General features: G+C 40.8%; 1 protein-coding gene and 1 pseudogene across 1 annotated transcript; both read left to right on the top strand.

Annotated features, from left to right (window-relative positions):
* The window catches only part of LOC148213757 (uncharacterized), a 261,467-nt pseudogene that overhangs the window by 111,644 nt on the left and 124,830 nt on the right, over positions 1-24,993 (top strand).
* ANKRD34B (ankyrin repeat domain 34B) lies at positions 14,122-15,630 on the top strand. Its single transcript, XM_007445508.3, has one exon. It carries the CDS (start codon positions 14,122-14,124, stop codon positions 15,628-15,630), a length of 1,509 nt encoding a protein of 502 aa, XP_007445570.2.

Raw genomic sequence — 24,993 nt, 5'->3', positions numbered from 1 at the left:
GTTGTATGATTCCCATCCACTGGAGTTTATAAACTAAACGTGGCTTTTTCAACAACCATAATTAAAAGAAAGCGTGTGCTCGCACGGTTCACGTGCGAATCCAGCCACTATTAAAGATCTGCTCCCCTTTCAGCTCTGCATTACCCCTTTGCCTAATGATCGGGGTTGGGGGAGGCTGCGCGCGCTCCCGCCCCCTTCCCGGCTTCTGGCGGGAAGCGTCCTCTCCCGGCAGTCGGCTTGTTCCGCGCGCAAACGGCAGTCGGCCGCTGGTCGGCGTCTACTGGCACCTTCTCGGAGCGGTCATTCTGCGTAGAAGCGGCCGGCCGAGGAGGAGGCGAAAGTTGCCCCGGACGGTGTGGCCGTCGGGAGGGCCGTAGCCAACCGGGTTCCTTCCTTGCTCCCCCCCCGTCCGTTTTTCACAAGCAATCACTAGCGCCCGCGGAGGAGAACCGTAAAGAGCCTGGGGTGGAAAAGGCAGCTTTCCGCCCCAAGCCCCTAGACGGCCGGTTCTTCCAGCAGGTAAGAGTGGGAAATACTTCAAGCAGGCTGGCAGGCGAACTCTGACGTCGGGGGAGAGAGGGCGGAGCAATTTAGGAGCGGCTCCTTCGCATTTCTGCTAATGCGATGGACTCGCATGGGTGACGGCTCTGGGTTGCCGCGCTTCGAGTGCCCGGTCGGCTCACTTCGCCGTATACTTTGGAGCCTCCCTAAGGCGTCTGCTCGTACCTAAGACGCCCGTCGCCGCGGGACGGTTGTTCCAGGCTGCCGGCGGGTTTTTTTGCGAGCGTAGTGAGGTGGGCGAAGAAATACTAAGCGGAGCCGCGCGTGGTATCTCTTGCAGATGGATCCGTAGTCAGTGATTTTAACCTGGGGCTCACTTGGAGCCAGGTGGTTCGAACCGAGTAGGCTGGTACTGGAATTAACAGAATAGGAATCGGACTACTGAAATACACAGCTTTTCCCAGCCTTGGGTCCTTTACTTTATTGGTCTGTATCAGTAGAGTCCCGCTGGCTGGGGTTTATGGGAGTTGTGGTCTCCAGGTTTGAAAAGGCAGCGTTTAACTCTGTATTAGAACAGGATTTTTGAAAAGGAGTGTTTTGTTTGCTTTTAGTTTTGTCGTTTTCTAATACACTGCAGTGTATTAGAAATTTATACAAACTGTAGTAGTAGCTGCATTATAGTTATACTTAATTAAAAGCAGCAGAATCCTCCTTAGGATGCAAAGGTGGAATAAATTTGGTGATACTCTGCCTGGCCCAGCTGAATTCTGTTGGATTGCCATAAACTAGGGCAGATGGGGATGAGAGAGGGATTAATTTTCTACAAAGGTTATTACAAGATTCCTATATAAGAAAATGGAAAAGATTCCAAAACCATGTTAGGATCTCTTTAAAAGATCTATGTAGGTTTCACACACAGCATGGTTGTGATAAATGTTTATTTATCTCTCTATTGTCTCAATCACCGAAGTAACTCTAGGCATCTTACATACCTGGGTTTGAACAATAAAGATTAATAGTTAATCTTTAAAAGGTTGCAGTATTATGCCTGTTGACATAGAAATAACCTCTATTAAAGATGGCCAAGCATATGTTTGATAGAGGTTGTTTCCTAGGAGTTATTAGTGATGATCTGTTTTTATAGTCTGAACCTTACTTGCTGTCTATCGATTTGGGATCAGTTAATTTCTGAATACCAGACTGAAGCTTTATGGGGAATAAGCACATCATAAGGATCAATTACATTTTATTTCAGTGAGATTTACATATTACACTGTACGACAGAGTCAGTAATAGAAAACAGAACCAAAACAGAAGTGGAATTATTTGAAACTTCCTGACTTATTTTTGCTTCTGTAAATTGTGATATACAAATAGTAAATTTGGATGATTTTGGGCAGTCAATTTAAAAGTTTTTGAAACAGGTTCATGGAAGATCAGCTTCTATGACTACTAGTATTGATGTCTATGTGCTGCCTCTTGAGTCATAGGAAGCATTCCTTAAGTGCTGATTGCTGTGTATTGACAGTGGAAGGAGGTTGCCAGCCCTCAATCTTGGCTTGTGAGCTTCCCAATGCATCCGGTTCACCTCTCTGTGACACAGAAAGCTGAACTAGATAGGTCTGTTCCAGCAGGGCTACTCTGATATTCCTGTGACTTTAAAAAGTACAGGCCTGCAACTTTTCTTTATCCACCTCTCCACTCATTAATGTTTATATGTTCTTGTCACAGGATAATAACCTATATGTATGTTGAACTAGATTGGTTTTCATGGATTCCAGTGCTATAAAAATTAATATTTAAGGTGCCACAATAATCTTTGCTGGCCACATTTGCATAATGTTAAACTGTAAGCCATGTTTTACAAACCATATTATGGATTAATGTGATAGCCTAGTCCACACAAGTCACTATCACTTATATTTGAAATTGGTTTTGTGCCATGCAGGTGTATGCTGATTAAATGGCTGAAAGTTTCCTTATTAATTTATATATTGTTGTACCATAAAGAAGCAGTGGTATAAATCATTTTGTAGTGACTTGTGTGTTGTTTTTAACTAGCTTAGTGATCTCTTTCTTTTTTGGCTGCTTTCACACAATATTCTAGGCTAAAATATTTTTGATTCAGTATGTTCTGCAAACCTAGAATTAGAGAATCTTACATTTATCCATTCACCAATGAATGTAACAAACCTTGTTTAAGTAAACTATAGAGTGTGTGAATATGGTATATATGAACTATCTATTGGGTTGCAGTATTTGCAAGCTACTGTATTCCTTTGTCTAAAGGGTTGACCTAAATCAATTTTTCTTGGAATTAATTATGCCCTACAGTCACTAAGAGTTGACACCAATTTGATGACACATAATCATCAATCCAGTCAGAACAAGAAACCTCTATAAAAGGTTTTGGGAAAGATGCAGAGAAACTGGAATAGCAGAGGAGGGTAATGAGGATAATCCTGGAACTGTTTTTACAAGGAGAAATTAAGGGAACCTGGTATGTTGAGCCCTGAGGAAGGATGAAGGATATATTTCTTTTGGAGTGCATGAAGGGGTGTCACACAGAAAATGAAAACTTTTGTTCCAGAGTGCAGATCACAGAATAATGTTCTTAAGTTACAGGAAGGATATTAGAAAATCAGCAGTGGAATCAATTTCCAAGGGAAGTTGGAACAACTTTTCTCTGGATGTGTTCAAGCACAGCCATCTGTTGAGGGAGCTTTAATTAGGATTACATCACTAATAAAATTGGATCCATTAGCCTAAATGGCTCCTTCCAATTCTCTGATTTCTTTTTGAAAAATAAATTCTGCAGCGGAATAGCTATGTTATATTCAGTCATCACTAATTTTAAGGGATCATGTGCAGATATTCTCTGCATTTTTTATTCTTCAAAAACTTGAAAACTCCAGCAGAAGTGAAATTAATTTGTTGTATGTCACAGATATTAGTAGAACACCGCAGATGCTTTGAAACATGACTTCAAATTTAATGTCTCCCCATTATCCACCTCTTTATACAAAATCAACAGTGCCTGTTGGGGGTAGAAATATGCATTTGAATGTGTTGCCCAAGATATATACCCATTTAACAGTAAAGCAATCAAAGGAAATATTGGCTGGCAATAAAATATTTTTTTCTAGCTGTTACAATGTTTATTTTCTAACCTTTTGAGATATTTATAATATCTATTTTGCTTGAAATTTTCTTAAGTAGGCTCATTGTATGTATGAAATGAAAGTGGGCAAATTTGTTTTCTTGATTAGTCCATGAAGATCTGTCTATCATTCTGGAATTAGTTTAATATAATTTGCAGTTCCATTTTCTACAAAATGCAAAAGTCTTAGAGGTGCATTGGAATGGAGTTGTTGCTTAGTGATGAAATTGTGCAATTGACTACAGTAAAGATTTCCACTTTTATATTATATTGCTGAATTTTGACTGCAATTAAATTTAACTCTTACTTTGAATCCAGTCATTTCTTGCTATACCACTTTTTATAGTTGCCTTTTCCAGCACATCCTATCAGTGATCCTCCCAATCATCTCCCTTTTCTGAAGCAATTAAATTCTTCATACATTCTTCAGAGTCAACCTATATATCTACCTACTTATTTTGATCAGAATGATAGGCGCGTTGGAAAATTCCTTCACTGAAGAAAGCCAGTATAGTAGATAGAAGAGGAATTTCTGTATGGGTCCCTAACTATCCAGTCTTCTTCCCATAGAGGTGGGTTTGGCTCCCATTCTCCTGGTATATAAGATAATGGCAAAACTGTATTTCTTTCACCAGTCTTTTAATTATGAATTCAGTTAATTTATATTGAATTTAATTTTAAACCTACTGACTTTATTGTCATATTGTATATTTTGTTTTGTTGTGTGAAAATGCCTTCAGTGTTAATATAAGCAGAAAGGTGGAAGTATAAATTTGATAAGAAAAATCAAGAAATCATTTCTAGTATCAATAGTTGTGACTGGTTCTGAGAAGCCTTCAAGAACTCTTGTAAATGTTAACAGAGTATAGAAAGCATCATGTCAACCTGATGCCAGTATTGCTATATCCAAGTAACACCGAAGATGTATCCCATTCACACAATGAACTGCTTCATTTAGGGTTGAAATTCCATGGATGCTCCTCATATGTGGTTTTCCAGTACTACACAAGTAATTGCTGCCAAAGATTCTTGTTTCCATAGAAGAATTAGTAAACCAACTTTTGCGAAGGCACTTGAAGATAATTAGAATCAAATTAATTACTTATTTTACAGAATGCATATATTTACCCTAATCATAAGAATCTGGCAGCTTGTATAAATAAGACAAGTATAAAATTATATAAAATTATATAATTATGTATAATTGTTATATATAAAATTATATAATTATGTATAATTGTTATATATAAAATTATAACACCACAAAATCATGATTGAAATAATAAAAGTGAATAAGTAAATCCGGTTAGTAATTCATTGCAGCAGCAACTCCATCAATTTTTACCCAAAAGCTCAGGAGGGTGATTTGAACTTCCCTCCTCGATGGTAACTGAGAGGGGCTTATCCTTATGGGGGGATGGGCTTTTCCACAATTTTGGGGCAGTCACAGAGAAAGCAAGTTTCCTGGTTCCCATTGCATAGCTTCATGTGGGTATGAGGCTGCACACCATGCTTCCCAACTCAGACATATAGGATGGGCAGATTCTATCTAGAGAAGATGTTCCCATATATAATTGGGACCTGAGCATGAAGAATTAAACAGGTGATAATCAGCATGTTGAATTGTTCCCATAAACCTGTAGTAATTGTTGCAGAGACTGAAAGAGAAGTGTTACTCTTGTCTGCCGGCAGATGAGCCACCATATTCTGTGCCAGCATTTCTCTGAAGTCTTCAGAGTCAGAGGTAGCCTCAAGTAAAGCATATTAACATGTGATGAGGGCATGAGTGATTGTAGTCAGAAGATTCCTCTCGCAAATCAACCATATCTAATGCACTGTCAGGTTCAGCCCAAAGAACTCCACGAGACAATGCAAATACAGTTCTGTTGCATTTATTAGCTTCCACCTCAAGACAGAATCTCACCAGACTGAACCCGAGTTCCCAAGCCAGCCAGCCACAACACCGTGAATTCCTTAGGGAGGTGCCAGCCTCATCATCTTGAACTTCCCACGCTCCTATTGGGGACTAAGAACACGCTTATCTCCCTGAGCATGGCCTTCATAAGTCCATTCTATCACAGCACTAGTCAAAGGTGGGTGAAGGTTCTCCTGGCCATGGTCTCTACCTGTTGTTACAACAGGAGTTTCAAGACCAAGAGAACCCCCAGATCACAGACCTGCTTCTTAGGGGAGGGCAATTCTATCTAGAGTCAGAGTTGGAACTTCTAAGGAGCTAGATGGTTTCTGAACACCCACCCACTCCATCTTGCAGGGATTCAACCCAAGCTTGTTTTGATCCATCCAGTATCTGACAGCCTTCAGACCCTGAGTCAGAATGTCTGCTCTACTGTTCAGCCTATAGAGATGTACAGCTGGGGTCCATCAGTGTATTGAAATTATTTATTTATTTATATTTCAAATTTGTCACTGCCCATCTCTCTCTGGAGTGACTGAGTGGTTTACAGTAAAAATAGAATAAACATTAATTAAAATAGATAAAAATTAATTAGTTAAAATATACTACAATAACCAACTTCCTTTATAATACTTCCAAGAGGGAGATGTTAATTAGGTGTTACTAAACTCAGGGAGCATCTTCAAGGTGCCAGCCATCCCCAGGGTCAATTGTATCTTTCCTCGCCCCATGCAAGTTCGCAGAGCCAAGTCTTCAATTCCCTCTGAAAAATTGGGAGGGTGGGGGCCCGCCTCACCTCTGGGGGGAGAGTATTCCATAGGGCAGGGGCAACAGCAGAAAAGGCTCTCCTCCTAGGACCTGCCAGTCAACATTCTGTCACTGACGGGATCCACAACATGTCTTCTCTGCTGGACCGGGTGGGACAGGTCGATGTAATGGGGGTGAGTTGGTCCCTCAGGTAACCTGGACCCATGCCATGTAGGGCTTTAAAGGTGATAACCAACACCTTGAATTGGACCCAGAAACAAACTGGAACCCAATGCAGCTCCCGCAGCAAAGGTGTTACATGTGCCATCCTTGAGGCACCCAAGATTGCCTGCGCAGCCGCATTTTGAACCAGCTGTAGCTTCCGGATACTCTTCAAGGGTAGCCCCATGTAGAGTACATTGCAATAGTCTAAACGAGAGATGACCAGGGCATGAGTGATAGACTGAAGGACTCCTGATCCAGGAAGGTGCACAACTGGCACACAAAGTTGCGCAAAGGTCCCCCTGGCCATGACTGCCACCTGCTCCTCGAGCAGGAGTCGTGAGTCCAGGAGGACCCCCAGATTATGCACCGGGTCTGGCTGGGGCAGTACAACCCCATTGAGAACCAAAGATGGTAAACCTCCAGATAGAGAGGGGCATTTCCTCAGCCCCCAGAGTGAGCGTGGGAAGGTGATGAGACTGGCACCACCCTAAGGAATTCGTAGTGTTTGCTTGCTGGCTTGGGAAGTTTAGATTCAGTCTGGCAAGATTTTGTCTTATAGGTGGAAGCTAATAAATGCAATAGAACTGTATCTGTACTGTTTCGTGGAGTTCTTTGGGGTGAACCTGACAACCGATCCCTGTGGTACCCCACTACAAAGAGGCTGTGGGCCGGACCTCTCGCTCCCAATCAACACCAATTGGTACTGACCTTGGAGGAAGAAAGTGAACCAGCACAAAACTCTGCCACCCACGCCCTACTCCCTAAGTCGGCCCAAAAGGATACCATGGTCGATGGTATTGAAAGCCACTGAGAGGTCAAGAAGAATGAGGATGGATGCACTACCCCCATCCTGCTCCTGCCAGAGATCATCCATGAGTGCGACCAATGCCGTCCCATATCCGGGCCTGAAACCTGACTGAAAAAGGTCCAGATAATCCATTTCATCCAGTATCCTTTGGAGCTGCAACACCACCAGTTTCTCAACCACCTTCCCTAAAAAGGGGAGGTAGGGGACTGGATAAAAATTATCCAGTACGGTGTGATCCAGGGATGGTTTCTTGAGGAGGGGATGCACCAGCACCTCTTTAAAGACGACTGGGAACACCCCCTCTCAAGGATGAATTCACCATCACCTGGACCCACCCACATGTCACCACCTGACCGGCCTTGATCAGCCAGGAGGGGCATGGGTCTAGTTGACAAGTGGTGACATTAACAGTCTGGAGGACCCTGTCCACTTCCTTGGGTCCAACAGGATCAAACTGTTCCCAGATAACAGAGTAAGTCTGTACACTGGGCATCTCTACTGACCATGCTCCATGCTTGGAATCCAACTGCAAACGGATCCAAGCGATTTTATCCTCCAGATGCCCAGAAAACTCCTCTGCATGGCCCTGTAAATGAGCCACCGGGCCCTCCTTTCCCAAAAGGAATCAAGTGATCTTAAACAGGGCTGCCAGGTAGCATTCTGCAGATGCAATAAGACCGGAGAAATATTTTGCCGCTATTACCGCCACAAGGTAGGCCTTAATAGCAGCTCTAGCCAGTCGGATTTGGTCTTTGTTTTCCTCCAGCGGTGCTCTAGACGTCTCTTAATCTTTTTCAAGACCCTCAACTCTTCTGTAAACCACAGGGAGTATCGGGCTCGATGGAACAAGAGAGGTCGTATGGGCACAATCTTGACCAAGGCTTCGGCTGCCTTCCTATTCCAGGCGGTGGCCAAGGCCTCTGCTGGACCATGCAGCAGATCCTTGGGTATAACCCCCAGCTCCCTTTGGAACCCAATTGGGTCCATCAGTTGCCGGGGGCGAGCCAGTTGAATAGGTCCTGCCTCCCTGCGGAGGGGGGTAGCTTGAGAGAATCTCAAGGTCACCAGGGCATGATCTCACCATGACAATGGGGGCTGATGTAACTCCCCCTTCAGATCATCTCGCCACTGCTCTGACAAGAAAACCAAGTCCAGGGTGAGACCACTGTCACGAGTCGGGTCATGAATAATCTGGGACAGGCCCATGGCCGCCATGGTGGCCATGAACTCCCAGGCCGCCTCCGAGGCATGTCCCAGAGATTACCCTTGTATTAACTCTATTGTATGGCCTAAAACTATAGCAACAACATTTTCAGCAACACAGTTCTTCTCACACACTAAAAGTTGTGACAAAATATTGAGGCAGTTAGTATATTGTAAAGATAACAGTCACTTATATCAGTGCTAAAAATATGTGGAAAAATTATTATTTAATATTTCTGTTACTTCAAAATATTCACTCTTTAATGGACTACAGCCCATTGAACTGGGGAGATAAGTAGTATTCTCATTTCACCAATGTGTTTTATTTTATGTACAAACTTACCATATAGAGTGGCTGTAATTGATAGCATAGCTTGTTTGATTGCAATGGAAAAAATACCTTTATTGAAACATGTCCAAAAAGGCCTGTACAGATCATTCAGATAAATGTTTGGATAATTACCTTATGGCCACAAGAACATTATTGTTGTTCCAATAACAATAGAGAATGGGAAAAACGGGCCTTCTCTGCTGTAGCCCCTGCCCTTTGGAACATCTTGCCCCTGGAGGTGAGACAGCCCCCCTCACTCCCGGCCTTTTGGAGGGACTTGAAGTCCTGGCTCTGCCATCTGGCCTGGGGTGGGGAGGGAGGTCATCAGATATGGGGTTGGCTAGCCCCCTAGAGGCCTGGTGTTACTTCCATCAGCCTCTTAGATTTTTCTTCTTCCTTTTACTCTGTGTAAATGTGTTTTCTTATAAATTTACTATATATTTATTTTAATCTGTTGTAAGCCGCCCAGAGTCCCCCATTGGGGGGAGATGGGTGGGGATAAGTTTGATAAATAAAATAAAATAAAATAAAATATAACATTTTGTGCACAAACTGTTCTATAGGTAGAATAGCTGCTTTCAGTTGGTCTGTATCTGAATCAAAATGGGTGTTTCAGATATATTGATCCACACTTGGAATATGATAGGGTAGCTTTGTTCAGGTATGGATAGAAATATAGTTGTTTGGAATAGAAGGGGTTTTGGGGAGGAGGGGAAGAACAAGGAAGACCCAAAGATGGTGGCAGCTGAGGAACAGCAGGGCATGGAGGGAAAATAACATGCTGGGAAGATGGGGGTGGATAGGTTGATGGGATCTGCTGCACTGGAGTTGCTATGGGAAGAGGGAGAGAGAGAGTCAAAGACACACACCAGCCTTGCCCTGTTCACCCAATAAAATCATTGCAGGATCTCTCCAGATTTTGTTTTGGCCAAAACCTGGAACAAATCAAAATTCCAGGTTTTGCTTCAACTGACCTGCGGCTTATCTAAAACAATTTGGCAGGGTTCTGGAGAGTTATGGTTTGTTTCAGGTTTCAAATAGAACACATTTTCCATTTTGTGCACATCCTGCTCCAAACTTAGGAAAAGATGGAGAACTGGAATTCTCTGTGTCTGGAATTATCTCCAAATTTAAAATGGAGGGAAAAGTATTAAACAAAAATGCTGATTATATGCAAAAATTAAAACCAGTGTTTACAATACAGACTGAAATTTCAGAATTAATTCTAAGTAATTAATAGAAATCAAGATTGTTGTAAAATATTACTTTAGTGTGTAATTCCTAGTAATTTCTAAATTCTGTACAGCATGTCAATGTTCTAGAATGGTCAGTGTCATCTACCACTGTTCTGTGAACCTTGGTACATATGTTCCTTTAGTTAATTCTTGTCTAGAATTATAGAACTATTTTTCAATATTATAAGACAAAAAGAAGATCTAAATACATCTGTATATCCCTATCAGAATCCTCTCAATCAATGCACTGCTAGTTTGCTGCTTTGTTTCTGCCATTACAGTGACGGGAGGGAAGGTTGGAAGGTTAGAAGGTTAACCATTAGGCATAGATGCACTATTATCTGGTTCTCAGGAACGTCCAAGGTTGTACCAGTGTGAGAACCGGAGAGAATCTTCAACATGCGCAAGAGAGATTCAAAGACAGAAGGGGGGGTGAAATGGGAGTGAGGTAAAACTAAGTTTTGGTGCGCACGGGACTCAGTTCCAGCAATGCTTCTAGAGCTGTTCACTACTTTCCAATAAATGAACTTTCCTTTAAACCTACCTTGGTTTCAGTGAGAGTTGCTTTTGTTGGGAACTGAGTACCGTGGTTCTTACATATTGCTGGAACTGAACTTTTTGGTGAACCTTTTGCCTGGAACGAAAGTTCACTGAGGAAAGTCCATTGGATTTGCATGTGAGCTAGAGATGGCAGATGAAATTACCGAGGTGGAGATTGGAGCCGTTGGTGGCATAGTAGGTGATCCAGCATTTGAATCAGAAACGACAAAACTAGTAGCAGAACTGGCAATGAGACCTAAAAAACAGCAGTTGGGCAGGCGATGGACTCGATCCCAAGAGTCTGGGTCAGTGCAAAAATTGGATGTTGCCTCGTCCTGCAAAAAGGCCTCCAAGCCGAAGTGGTTGGTGGGAATCAACGACGAAGTAGGGGAGGATCAAGATTCGGAGGGAAAGAGAGAGCCGGAATCCCAAGTCACGGTATTGGGGGTTCATATGGATAAAGTGGAAGCCAAGCTTGATTCCATGATGAATGAACTGAAGTCATTGAAAAGGATGCTAGGGAAAATACTGGGCAGCTGAGACCGAGACCGTCAACGTGGGGACTCCCAAATGAATTCTGGGGACAGTGAGGAAGCAGGTGAGGAATTGGCACCCAGGAGATGATGGCCCCAAACAGGAGCAACTGAGAGGAAGGAAACCTGTTATGGCAGTGGGGGCTGAAGATGAAGTTCAGGGGGAACCCAGGTCAGCTGGCATGTTTTCTGACACAAGGAAGAATTTGCATGGAGAGATGTGGGCCCCTATTTTGAAATGATGTTGAGAGAGTGGCTTATGTGTCATATTTCCTTGAAGACCAAGCAGTGGAATGGGTGGTGGAGATGCATGAGGCTGAAGTGGCTGAGTTAACAAATGTTAACAATTTCATGAGTGCTCTGCATGAGCGCTTCGAGGACCCTTTCGCTGTTGTAAGGGCAAAGGCGAGCATCGAGCAATTTAAACAAGGTAATCGAACGGTATTGGATTACGTGTTGGAATTCAGGTGGCTAGCCAGGAAACTCCAAGACTGGCCTGAAGCATTGAAGATCCAGTGTTTTTGGTAGGGGTTACAACCTGACCTTTTGAAGCACTCACTAGCCAGGGCAACCCCAAAACCCTGAAGGAGTGGTTCAGCCTTGCAGGGACAGTGGAGACTGATTGGATGTCTATAAAAAGAAAAGGCGCAGGCACCCGAACTCCGCCCCCCAAGTTCATCAGGGCCAATAACAAGAAGGTCAGGCTGGAGGCAAAAAGAAGGCAGCCAGAATCAAGGACAGGGAAGCGCTCTTGTTTCAAGTGCGGAGAAGTGGGGCAGTGCGCTGTGAATTGGCCTCAAAACCAACTCCCGCCAACCACACTGAGAAGCAAGCAGGCATGGAAACCACCGAAAGTTCCCAAGCTATAAAGAAGAGGAACAGCTGCTTCGGGAGCAGAAGAGCAGTCTCAAGTCCCATTGTTGGTGGAGAGTGACTTCTCCAAGGATGAGCATCAACCGGTGGGAAACTCCAGCCACCTGCTTTAGAATATGCCCCAAAGCGGGCAGATGATTCAGGGTATGAAGACTTAATGGTGACTGGGGCTTGCAATCCCATGATGGTTGGGGTGAGACTGAGGGCATTAAAGACTAACCGCAGAGTGGATTTGACTGTGTTAATAGACTCTGGGTGCACACGTTGCTTAATCAACCCGGTTATTGTGAATGGACTTGGACTAAGGGTGCAGAAGCTAGGAAACCCTGTTGTTTTTATGCAGTTGGACAGGCCGCAGGTGGGAGGGAGCCCAGTAGAATTCTATACCGAAGCAATCGAGATGAGAATTGGGACTCACCGAGAAACCTTAAGGTTCCTAGTAGCTCTGATTGCTGGCCATGCTCTAGTACTGGGCCTATCCTGGTTAAAGCAAAGGAATCCCAAGGTGGATTGGAAAGTGGGGAGCCTGAAATTTCAGGATGGTAATTACAGAGTCCCAAAGGGAATTAGTGACACACCAAGGTCAGTACTAGCAGTGGCGTGTGTGGAGTTTCCCAAACAGGGTGACACCGAAGATACCTGCTCAATCCCAGAACTTCCCCAGGAATCCACTCAAGTGGCCCCAGCAGACGAATGGATCAAAAAAATGACAGATACTTGGCCGATAATTAAAATGGCGTTACAAGATGCCAGGGAGAATTACAAAAAACACACAGATCACAAGCGCTCCCCTGAAAAGGAATGGAAAGTGGGAGACAAAGTGTATTTATCAACTAAGTATCTCAGAACACTACAAACATTGAGGAAATTAGGACCCAAGTTTGTGGGACCTTTTGCAATACAGTGAGTCATTAACCCTGTTACAGTTCAACTACAGTTGCCTAAGAACCTTAAGAGAATTAAGACAGAAGGGGGGGGTGAAATGGGAGTGAGGTAAAACTAAGTTTTGGCACGTGCGAGACTCAGTTCCAGCAATGCTTCTAGAGCTGTTTACTACTTTCCAATAAATGAACTTTCCTTTGAACCTACCTTGGTTTCAGTGAGCGTTGCTTTCATTGGGAACGGAGTACCATGGTTCTTACAATCCCAAATATTAAAGATGGATGCTGTGTGGGAGTGACAGTTGTCTGATATTTCAGATTCCTTATTTTATTTTCTGCACTTTGTACTTGCTCCAGTGGCTTCTTTTAAAGAAAATGAATTTTAGAAGGATTAATTCTTTTAGCAGAGAAGTAGTTAAGCATTCTTCTGTTGCTGTTTTTAGAGAGTGATTTCTCTATTCTAAGATATTTTCAGTTCTACTACTTTCTATCCACATGTTTGTAAGGGTAAATATATATTTAAAAACCTACTTTTACTTCAGACTTTATTGCAAAGGTAGAAGGCAATCTGAGATTAGAGCCAGGGTGTCTAACCTTTTTGGGTTGGTAGGCACAGTTGCAATGTTCAGAACATGCCAGGGGTGTCTGCAGGGAGGGTGGCTCAGAAGAGTCAAGATGGCAGCTGCAAGATTGCAATGCATGTAAAAAAGGACTATTGAAAAAGAACAGCTGGGGAGAAACAACCGGTCCCAATAATTAGGGGTTTATCAGATGTCACCTGTCTATGCCTTTATTCCATCTTCTGTATGATCACAGGTCTAAGGGGAATGGGGTTGTGCTAATTGACCTTGTCCTCTGGGATGCTACTTTTATCTCAGGCTTAAAGGGCAAACCTTGAGTTCTACTCATAAGATCCTCACGTTCAAATTGTCTAGGACATTGCTGTTCACCTAAAACTAGTTATCTATGTAGGAGACATGTAATTACTTTTTATTAAAAAAAATTAGGTTCAACTGTTTAAGAGAAGACTCCTATTTTTATTTTTTTCCTTGCCAAATAAAATTTTAAATAATTAGGTGTTACATTAATATTGTATTCTTTTTCCTGTTTAACTTCTCTCAAAATTAGGTCACGTTTCAACTGCTCTAATCTTCACCTAAAAAAAAAGGATGGAAGAAGCCACAGAGTTTTCATCAGATGGCAACTCTTTGATTAAAGCTGTTTATCACAGAAGACTTCGCCTTACAAGATTGTTGTTAGAAGGTGGGGCCTACATTAATGAAAGCAATGACCATGGTGAAACGCCTTTAATGGTTGCTTGTAAGACAAAGCATGTAGACCATCAAAGTGCTAGCAAATTCAAAATGGTGAAATACCTCTTGGAAAATAATGCAGATCCAAACATACAGGACAAAACTGGAAAGACAGCTTTGATGCATGCCTGCTTGCAGAAAGCTGGCCCTGAAGTGGTTTCTTTACTCATTAAAAGTGGAGCTGATTTAAGTTTACAAGACCACTCAGGAAACTCAGTTCTTCTGTATTCAGTGAATTCAGAGGATAAGGAAACTCTACAAGTTATTCTAGATGCTTGTAAAGCAAAGGGGAAAGAAGTTATAATCATTACGAAAGACAGATCTCCATCTGGAAAGCAAAGAACTAGGCAGTTCTTAAATGTGCCTCCTCCTGATATTGATGAATCTCAGTTTCCAAGTTCTTGTACTTCTCCATCAGAAGTAGAAGTTAAAACAACTTTGCCCCCTCCCACAGATTCAAACGACAGAAAAGAGTCTCTGTTTAATTTCAAAGAACTGAATCATCCTGGAAGAAAGGAAGGTGCATCTGAACAGCATTCTCCTTCAAGGAAAACACATACAGGTCCTCAAATGCCAAATGCCAAAATTTATTCTGAACCTTGGATGAAGACTTCCCCTTCACTCTTGAATCAGAATCAAATATCTTGTTTAGAAGAAGAGCTTCATGATATAACTCCAGAAGAAGAGTTGTGTCTTAAAATCAATAGTCTAGCCCTTTCTAAGAGATTTATCACTAGGCATCACAGCATTGATATTAAGGATACCCTTAATTTCTTGAAAAACTGTGAACAAACTGCCTCAAGAAAGATGTCTTATGATGAAATAAACTCTAATTCGCTTTTTGGTGACACTAGTCGGAGTGAAGTTCCTTCAGACCAAAATTCAGATTTGACCCATATGAGCTTCCTTTCCACCCTGAAAAGCATTGTTCAAAGAAGAAACCTGGGTGCAAACCACTATAGTTCTGATTCACAGTTAACTAGTTTAGCCCCTGTTACAGAAGACAGCAAATTACTTCTAGGGAAGAAAAAGCTGCTTTCACCATCTCCATCATTGTCTTCAAGTTCCAGAGAATTGATTGAAAACATGCCTCCCAGTTTCTTAAGCAGGAGAAATCATGCTATTCTAGAGAGACGGGGTTCAGATCACACTGCCCTGGCTAGACCTAACTTTCTCCCCCCTTTACATGTAAACCCTCATTCCCCAGTCTCTGATATCTATAAGATGAATGCCATATCTTCCTGCGGACAAAAAACCCTAATTCCAACAGCACCTGCTTACCCCAAAGACTTCAAAAGCACAACCCTGTTAACAAGAAGGCAGTCATTACAAACTGAGCAGATCAAGCAGCTGGTGAATTTTTAGCAAATGATAGATAATGGTAACAACTTGTATATGTTTCCTAGATTTCTTTTCATGTATGAATGCACAAGCATCTCAGTTAACAATAACATCAGCAGTTCATTTTTTCTAAATTGATGTTGAAATGAAGCTGCCAAAAAAACCCAAGTCTTGTTTGGAGATCAATATATATGGATTGCATATGCAAAACAATGTTTAGCTTTGGCTTAGCATGTTGTGTGAACCCAGCCCATGGTAGTTTGTAAATGATATCTGTGACTTAGCAGGTTGTTTGAATTCAGCTGCACTAAACTACAAAATATTGCTGCCCTCATCATATACTTCATTATAAACATGAAAGATTGGATATTCTTGCTTAGCATAGGGATTTTAAACTACAGCTTGTTCATGGAGCACTTTTAACATTAACAAATGCTAAGCCAATCTTTTTTTTACAGTCTACTGCATCCTTCTCCAGCTGGGCTCCCCAGATGTGTTAGATTGTAGCTCTAGCTTAACTCTTTGGATTGAGAGTTCTGGAAGATATAATTCAGCACATCTGGAGGACACCAGGTTGGGGAAGGCTGCTGTACTGATTCCTTATTTCCATTGTATGGTTACTTTTGAACAGTTATTACTGTACATAACTAACGCAGTGCCTAGTTATACATGCTTACTTGCATTGATTTAGTAGACTTACACATACATACTTCTCTGTTAGAGAAATTATGGTTAGTGTCTATTATTCTTGTATCAAAGTAACCTTTTTAAAGGTTGTAAATACTTAACATGAACACTGAAGAAAAGCTTATATAGCAGTAACTCAAAAAGGAGACTTGTGAACAATGGAAATTACATCAATCCATAGACTACAGTGTAATCTAGTTAAAACATAGAAATGTTTATATAAAATCCAGGATATATTACTGGGTTTACATGCAGTGATCATTCTATTTATGGATGATGTTTTTTATCCATTTGATTTTAATCCATCTTGAGTATTTATTTTAAAAATATGGAAGATCAACCCACCCATTTTGTTGAAATAAGGAGCCAGTTTGGTATAGTGGCTAAGACATCAGTCTAGGAGACCATGAGTTCTAGTCCTGCCTTAGGTGCAAAGCCAGCTGAGTAACCTTTGGCCAGTCACTCTCTCAGCCCTAGGAAGGAGACAATGGCAAACCATTTCTGAAATCTTGCCAAGAAAACCACAGAGACTAATCCAGGCAGTCACCAAGAGTTAAAAAAAAAAAAAAAAGATTTGAAGGCGCACACACACAATTTTTTTTTGTTGACATACATTAACTTTTAAAATTTAGATTTCTTTTCAATTTATTGAAAGGTTGCTTTCTCTACTCATATTCTTTAATTTTTGTGGAACCTGAAATACATTGGGTCTAATACAGTCAGGTCCAGAAATATTGGGACATCGACACAATTCTAACATCTTTGGCTCTATACACCACCACAATGGATTTGGAATGAAACAAACACAATGTGCTTTAACTGCAGACTGTCAGCTTTAATTTGAGGGTATGTACATCCAACTCAGGCGAACGGTGTAGGAATTACAACAGTTTGCATATGTGGCTCCCACTTGTTAAGGGACCAAAAGTAATGGGACAGAACAATAATCATAAATCAAACTTTCCCTTTTTAATACTTGGTTGCAAATCCATTGCAGTCAATCACAGCCTGAAGCCTGGAACGCATAGACATCACCAGACGCTGGGTTTCATCCCTGGTGATGCTCTGCCAGGCCTCTACTGCAACTGTCTTCAGTTCCTGCTTGTTCTTGGGGCATTTTCCCTTCAGTTTTGTCTTCAGCAAGTGAAATGCATGCTCAATGGGATTCAGGTCAGGTGATTGACTTGGCCATTGCATAATATTCCACTTCTGTCCCTTCAAAAACTCTTTGGTTGCTTTTGCAATATGCTTTGGGTCATTGTCCATCTGTACTGTGAAGCGCCGTCCAATGAGTTCTGCAGCATTTGGCTGAATGTGAGCAGATAATATTACCCGAAACAGTGCAGAATTCATCCTGCTGCTTTTGTCAGCAGTCACATCATCAATAAATACAAGAGAACCAGTTCCATTGGCAGCCATACATGCCCACGCCATGACACTACCACCACCATGCTTCACTGATGAGGTGGTATGCTTAGGATCATGAGCAGTTCCTTTCCTTCTCCATACTCTTCTCTTCCCATCACTCTGGTACAAGTTGATCTTGGTCTCATCTGTCCATAGGATGTTGTTCCAGAACTCTGAAGGCTTTTTTAGATGTCGTTTGGCAAACTCTAATCTGGCCTTCCTGTTTTTGAGGCTCACCAATGGTTTACATCTTGTGGTGAACCCTCTGTATTCACTCTGGTGACGTCTTCTTTTGATTGTTGACTTTGATACACATACACCTACCTCCTAGAGAGTGTTCTTGATCTGGCCAACTGTTGTGAAGGGTGTTTTCTTCACCAGGGAAAGGATTCTTCGGTCATCCACCACAGTTGTTTTCCATTGTCTCCCGGGTCTTTTGGTGTTGCTGAGCTCACCGGTGCGTTCCTTCTTTTTGAGAATGTTCCAAACAGTTGTTTTGGCCACGCCTAATGTTCTTGCTATCTCTCTGATGGGTTTGTTTTGTTTCTTCAGCCTAATGATGGCTTGCTTCACTGATAGTGACAGCTCTTTTGATCTCATCTTGAGAGTTGACAGCAACAGATTCCAAATGCAAATAGCACACTTGAAATGAACTCTGGGCCTTTTATCTGCACATTGTAATTGGGGTACTGAGGGAATATCACATACCTGGCCATGGAACAGCTGAGAAGCCAATTGTCCCATTACTTTTGGTCCCTTCACAAGTGGGAGCCACATATGCAAACTGCTGTAATTCCTACACCGTTCACCTGAGTTGGATGTACATACCCTCAAATTAAAGCTGACAGTCTGCAGTTAACGCACATTGTGTTTGTTTCATTCCAAATCTATTGTGGTGGTGTATAGAGCCAAAGATGTTAGAATTGTGTCGATGTCCCAATATTTCTGGACCTGACTGTATATTGTGGAAATAATTTTGGATGCTTAAATAACATAAATAATATATTCATGCAGTTGTAAAATAACAGGGAATAGAAGAAAAAGAAATGTCTGTATGCAGATAGTATTTTATGGGTTCAGCATGTTTCACTTAAAAATTTAGGGACACTAAAAAGCAAAAATACTATTCTCTAAGAAACATTTGGGTAATATTGTGGTTGTTAACAGCTTCTTTAATGAAATCTTGATCAAATGGATTAAAACTAGTAAAACCAGTATAGCCATTAAGCAGTGGGAATGTTCATATAATTTGATTTTTTTCAGATGGATTAGGCTTCATTTCTGTAATTATCTAGCCAATAATCCAGTCTGGAAATTATGGAAGTTGAAGTCCACCACATCCAGAGGATGTGACGTTGCATAGTTGGACCTACAATGTCTGTGCATGGGAACTTTCACATACAGCTAGGCCTTGCTGAACATGGCAGGTGTTCTTTTTATGTTTACCCTACATCTTTTAAGTCCCACAGGCATCTGTTATGAAGAATAACTTTGCTATTTACTCTTGTTCTATGGGAATAAGAAGAATGTTAATACTCTAAATGTCAGAATTAAACTTTTTGTACTGGAACATTTCCTGTGAAGAAATGTCAGACTTCTGTGCTTGTCACTAAGAGGTGCTTTAAAATTGTTTTGAAGCTTTTAGTCTCTCAGTTTCTGAAGTAAGATCAGAAGTTAACAACAACAAAAATACACATCTTGATTTAAACCTTGGAACTATTGACAGTGTTCTGTTCTATGTTTTTAATTTTTTGGTACGCTCAATACTAAAACAGCATTTAAAAAGGCTGCAATTTTATGCAATTTTTACAAATTCTTTGAGTATCAAGACCTTCATTTAGCCTTTGAGGAGATGAGGTTGGCTTTTTCTTCTAATCACAAAAGGGATTTTATTATGGTCTCTGATTACTCTATCCCCATTGTGTTGTCCTTGCACAATTCCTGTTACTTTGCAGACAACAGTATCATTAGCTGTACTGGTTAGGGACAAAATCTGATATTGCAGAACTTAAGAGGCACCAGATGAAGAAATTTGTACCAAAATTTGTTAATTCTTAAAATGCCAAAAGACTTGACTGCTTTTTCTAAAAGACTAATATGTCTGTATCTCTAGAAATAATTCTTACAGAACCGTCCACTGTTCAATACTATGTGCTGTGGAGTAATTTTAATGTGCATCTAATATTTATTGGAAAATTGTTTTAATCAGTGTGGTCAGAAAAATCTAAAGGTACAAGCTCAGCAAGAGTTTAGTTTTGCTAATAAATTGGCATGTTGAGTTGATATATGCACTTTGAGTTGCATCATTCTATTATTATTTTATACCACCTTATTTGTGTGTGTGTGTGTGTTTGTGTGTGTGTGTAAGAGAGAGACACTGCATTATCAGTCCAAAATACTATGATCTATTTCATGCATCAGAGTAAGCCTTAATATATGTTTTGGTTTAGCATGTTACATGAACCAAGCCAATTGTGGATTATTCAGTAAACAGTGATGAAGCATACCATGGCTTTCTACCTTACTATGAGCTATCAGTCTATATTTCTTAAACTGTAAGGTGCCATAACACACATTTAAGTTTATGACAATACTGTCTGCAACTATTTATAAAAACTTGTTTTATTTAGTATAACATACATTTTGGTTACATGTAGTTTAATCCAACCCAACATCTGTTTCTGTAACCTGGAAAAGAGCTCTATGGGGAGAGGAAGTGATTTTGTTTTTAGCTTAACAAATCAGAACATGGTTTAGTAAACCATGGGCTAAAAGTCCTGGTTTACTGTTATGCATGAACTCAGCCCTTGTAGATCCAACTCCGTTATATATAACCTGCCCTAAATGACAGGTTACTATGTACAGGTCGTCTCACGATCTGTCTTAACAACACGAAAGAAATGATATGTAACGCATGCTGCTAATTACTGAAACTGCTTTTTCAGAGTTGTGTAACAGGATTATGCAATATCAAATCATTGTAGAATTATTAGTTTCCTTTATGTATCCTCTAGTACACCCACAGCCACTGGCAATGTGAAACAGATAACGTGCATTCTGAAAGGATTAAATTCTTTTGTTTCCAGTCTCAATACAGCTCTGTTTGGGAGTTACAAGATAACATAAAGAGGTTTTATGGAAAATATTGAAATAAATGTACTCAAACTTCAGTAAAAGCCTCTGTGATTAAAGAGAAGTTGGTTAATGGAGAAAATGGAACAGAGCTAATATCCAATTAAGGTAAATTACATTTGAAAGGGGAGGCTACTGTATTTACTCTGCAAATACTCAAAAAGGTTAGCTCTCAGTGTCGAATGATAAAGGGAATATTTTTAAATGATGTAGTGCTTTCAAACCAGTATTTTAACAGAACCAAATCAAAATTACCCATTTCTTATAGTTTCATTGCAGTGCTAATTATGTGAATTGAGACAAATAAAAGATCTGAGTATGCCTTCCCTAAATTCCAAAATTTGATAAAATGTTTTGTTTTACTCAGTGTTAAATTTTAATTATAATGGATAACTGTTTGTTTTACTTCAAACTTTACTTTTTTCTTAAGATGTATTAAGGTCAAATGCAAAAGCATTTTCAGTCATATACCATTCCATTTACTGAAATAAAAAATAAGAAATAATGTACAGTATATGAAAAAATTGCATTTATTTTCAATATCCTTTGGGGGAAAGTATGCATTTGTGTTAAAGACTTGGGTTTGTTTGGGTGAAAACCAATGTGCCCTTGAAGGCTGCATTTCCAGAACTTGCCAAGCATACTAGCCAATCACAATTTGTCCTAGCATATTGTACCAGTGGTTCAGTGTAACATGGGAACCCAGCACACTGAAATAATTTGGTGAACTATAATGGAAGGCATAGGCGAGGAGGAGACTGGTATGAGAGATCAAGGCTGTCAGGAGGGAGGGGGTACATTCCAGAGGAAGGGACAAGGCAAGCACTTTCTCAATCCGCAGCAGGATGGTGAGAAGAAGAGGCTGAGGCTAGCCCATCCCTAGACTCTGACAGGATATATCTGGTGGTAGCTTTAGGATAGGTTTAGTCTGGAGAGATTGTGTCTATAGTGTGTAAGCAATAAAGGAACTACACTGGACTGGACTATTTTGTCATTGTTCTTGGGCTGAACCTGACATGAACCATGACTAGACAGACATAGATAGCTGTGAAAAGATTTGTATATAATATCTGATCAGTACAAAGATTTGTATAAGAGGAAGTCAGGGCTTAGATAATGATAAATAGATGTATTTGTGGCAGCTGTTTTGTGTTGGGGCCACAACACTCAAAATACAAAATTTGCTTATGGAATGAACAAGAACAGCAATCTCTGTGTAGACAATTTCTCCTAGGAAATTAAATACATAAAAGTGAAGTCGTCTTCAAATCAAGCTTGACAGTGGACATGTCCATTGTGTTTCCTTGGCAAAATATAGGTGTGATTTGTGTTGTCATCTTCTGGGGTGTTTTTTGACTGGGATTTTTACAGTGTAGACTGCAACTCTGGAATTCCCTGAATTTTCCATCCAAGCATTTATCAGTTCTGAACCTGCTTAGTTTCCAAGCTAAGCAAGGTCATCTACGTACTGCCACGTAGCACTATAGCAGCACATACATTTGTCCTATTAATGGGTGCTCAGGTTAAAATGTTTGTATGAGAAAGAGAAAAGCATATTTCTTACTAATGTAGCACAGGAAGAATAGAGGTAGAATTATGTTTCAGGTTCAAGTTGTTCCAACCAATTCAGAATTGTTTTGAACTCTATAAACAGCTCTTTTTCTTAATCTCTGCTCAGTCGTTACCGACTCTGCAGTGACTGCTTGGACGAGTCCTTTTGCAGTTTTCAAGGCAAGTGTTTCAGAAGTGGTTTGCCAGAGCCTCCTTCCTAGAGCAGAGCCCAGCTGGCAAGCGCAGGAGGCAGGGTTTCCGTTGCTTCACACCCTTTTTGGGCGCACACGGTTTTTCGTGCTTACCAGCAACTGCTCCCAACTCCTTTTTGCAAGGCGCCGCCAGCATTTTTCCTCCCACCGGAGTGAGAGTACCCATTTATCTACTCACGTGAGTTTTCGAACTGTTGGGTTGACAGGAACTGGGGAGGAAACAGGAGCTCACCCTGCTAACGCGAAGGCTGGACTCGAACCGCTGAAGCGTCGACCATTTCTGGCCAGCAACTTTCAGTGTCATTAAGCCGCTGCGCCACCGCGTCCCCAGGATCAAAGTAATTGTTTCAGAATAAACAGCTCTAGTCTGAAACAATTACTTTGATCCTGGAACATTTCTGGTTAGTACAGGATTGGAACATTTCCAGTAAGATTGGAATAGCTGTTTCAAAGTCAAAGTAGTGCATTTTAATCTTACAATGTTTTCCTCACTATTATGAGATTATATGCATTTTGAAAACTAAGCTTTCTTTCTTTAGTTTGTTTTAAAGCCAGTTGCCATCAGTTCTACTCCTTGCATAGGTGTGTTTTCTGGAGAAACTGGACAACAGAGGAAAAGGGTGTCTGTCTTCAAAAGGCCTCTGCCTTTTGAAGACAGAGACACCCTTTTCCTCTGTTGTCCAGTTTGTCCATGCTGGCTGGGGAATTCTGGGAGTTGAAGTCCACACATCTTCAAGCTGCCAAGGTTGAGAAACACTGAACTAAAGTAATGGATCCAAAACTCCCCCATATGCCATCCTCCCATGAAAATCTGCTACAGTATTGGCTTTTTCTAACAGCTGGACGTTCCACAGAAGGAACAGATGAAATGTACCTTCCATTGAGGAATTGGCTTTCAAAAGTTTGGGTGCCACCTTGAGAGGGGAAAGCTTTCAAAAGGTTTGGTACTACCCCCACCCACTATTAATCTCATAGTAAGGATATGCTACGGAGTTTAACCATGGACTCTTTATTTTAAAAGTAGATATGCTTCTCAATTCCACTGATTTGGGCTGCTTACAGAAATAATTGCATTATAAAATCTATGAAAGACATAAAACTGAATGGCCGAGATTGAATTACTTTTGAGCCCACCCCTAAACAGTAATGAGATATCTCTGCAGCAGTTTGCTCCATATTATAGACCACAGGGCCACAGGAAAATAGACTTAACTGTTGCTGTTAAATGTATCTGTGAAGGACCTGTCAAGTTGCCTCACTAATGATCTAAGAGGAGGATGGACATTAAAAGACCTAAGCCAAATAATGCTTGTACACCTTTGTGAGTCCCTTGAAATGGCTGCAGACACAACTGTTAACCAAGGTAATCTCATATCCTTGAGGATGATTTGGCACTATATGTGTTGCAATATGAAGAGTACAGCCTTGATAATAGTAGCCCACGTGCCACAGGCACCAAGTCTCCTCCTAAATGATACTAATTAGCACCCCCAACTGACCATCATAGACAAATCGATGAAGGAAAGTGCAGAGCCTCAATGGAATGGGCAAGACTTCCACAGTTCTTGCCACCCCCATCCTTTGGCCCACTAGGGCTTAGAGATATACAGTATACCAAACTGACTTCAATGTAAGTTGTTTTATATGACCAATTAATAGCAATCCATTTTCTAGATTATTAACTATTTTTGAATCAAAGGAATGCTTAGTTGCACATTAAGGCATATGTCTTGCGGTCTGTATAGAATTGTTCTAGAAATTTCTCTGTGTGAAAAAGATATAGGTAGTATTAATACCTCAGGGAAACCTGAAAACTGTTGTTAAGTATAATAGAGTCACCTACTGCACTAAGCCATGGTTTATTGGTGAAAAAAAAACATTCTAAAGCAGAATCAAATATTTTTACAGCTTAGACTGCGTGTTAACTGACTTGAAATATAGATTTCAAGTCAGTTAAAAATGTATATTGTGATACTTTGCAAAAATCCATGGCAGTGCCAATTATCTAAACCAGGAGTAGCCAAATTCCATCTGGTTATTTTTTTTATTCCCCAAATTACCCAGTGGTCATGCTGGTTAAGACAGATTAAAGTTGAATTTGAAAACATCTGGAAAGCGCTGTTATGTCAATTAATTTCAGATGAGAGAACAACCTAACTACAGATACATGGATGATGTTTGGACAGGCAGAGAGAAGGTAGAGCCCAAGGGAGAAGTTTCAAATGCTGGAGCTAGTGACTTCAGTAGGAACAGTTTCTGAAAAAAAATTTCTCACTTTAAGAACCCCACTTTGTAAACAGGATAAATAAGCTTGGAAGGTAAGATAGATTTTAAAAGTTCTGACTTTTTAAAATGTGACTTTGATCTTAGTTTCTCCTTCATTCATGCAAGGGGAAAT

The sequence above is a fragment of the Python bivittatus genome, unplaced genomic scaffold (genome assembly GCF_059951505.1).
Source record: "Python bivittatus isolate LINGU-HERP-01145 unplaced genomic scaffold, Pbiv_v1 ctg000850_np1212, whole genome shotgun sequence".
In the NCBI taxonomy this organism is placed as follows: Eukaryota; Metazoa; Chordata; class Lepidosauria; order Squamata; family Pythonidae; genus Python; species Python bivittatus.
The sequence above is the reverse complement of the archived record's forward strand: the minus strand, read 5'-3'. Positions and strand labels throughout refer to the sequence as shown.

What these genes read in the sequence shown, in the direction of transcription:
- ANKRD34B (XM_007445508.3), top strand. Translation starts at nt 14,122, where the DNA reads ATGGAAGAAGCCACAGAGTTTTCATCAGATGGCAACTCTTTGATTAAA.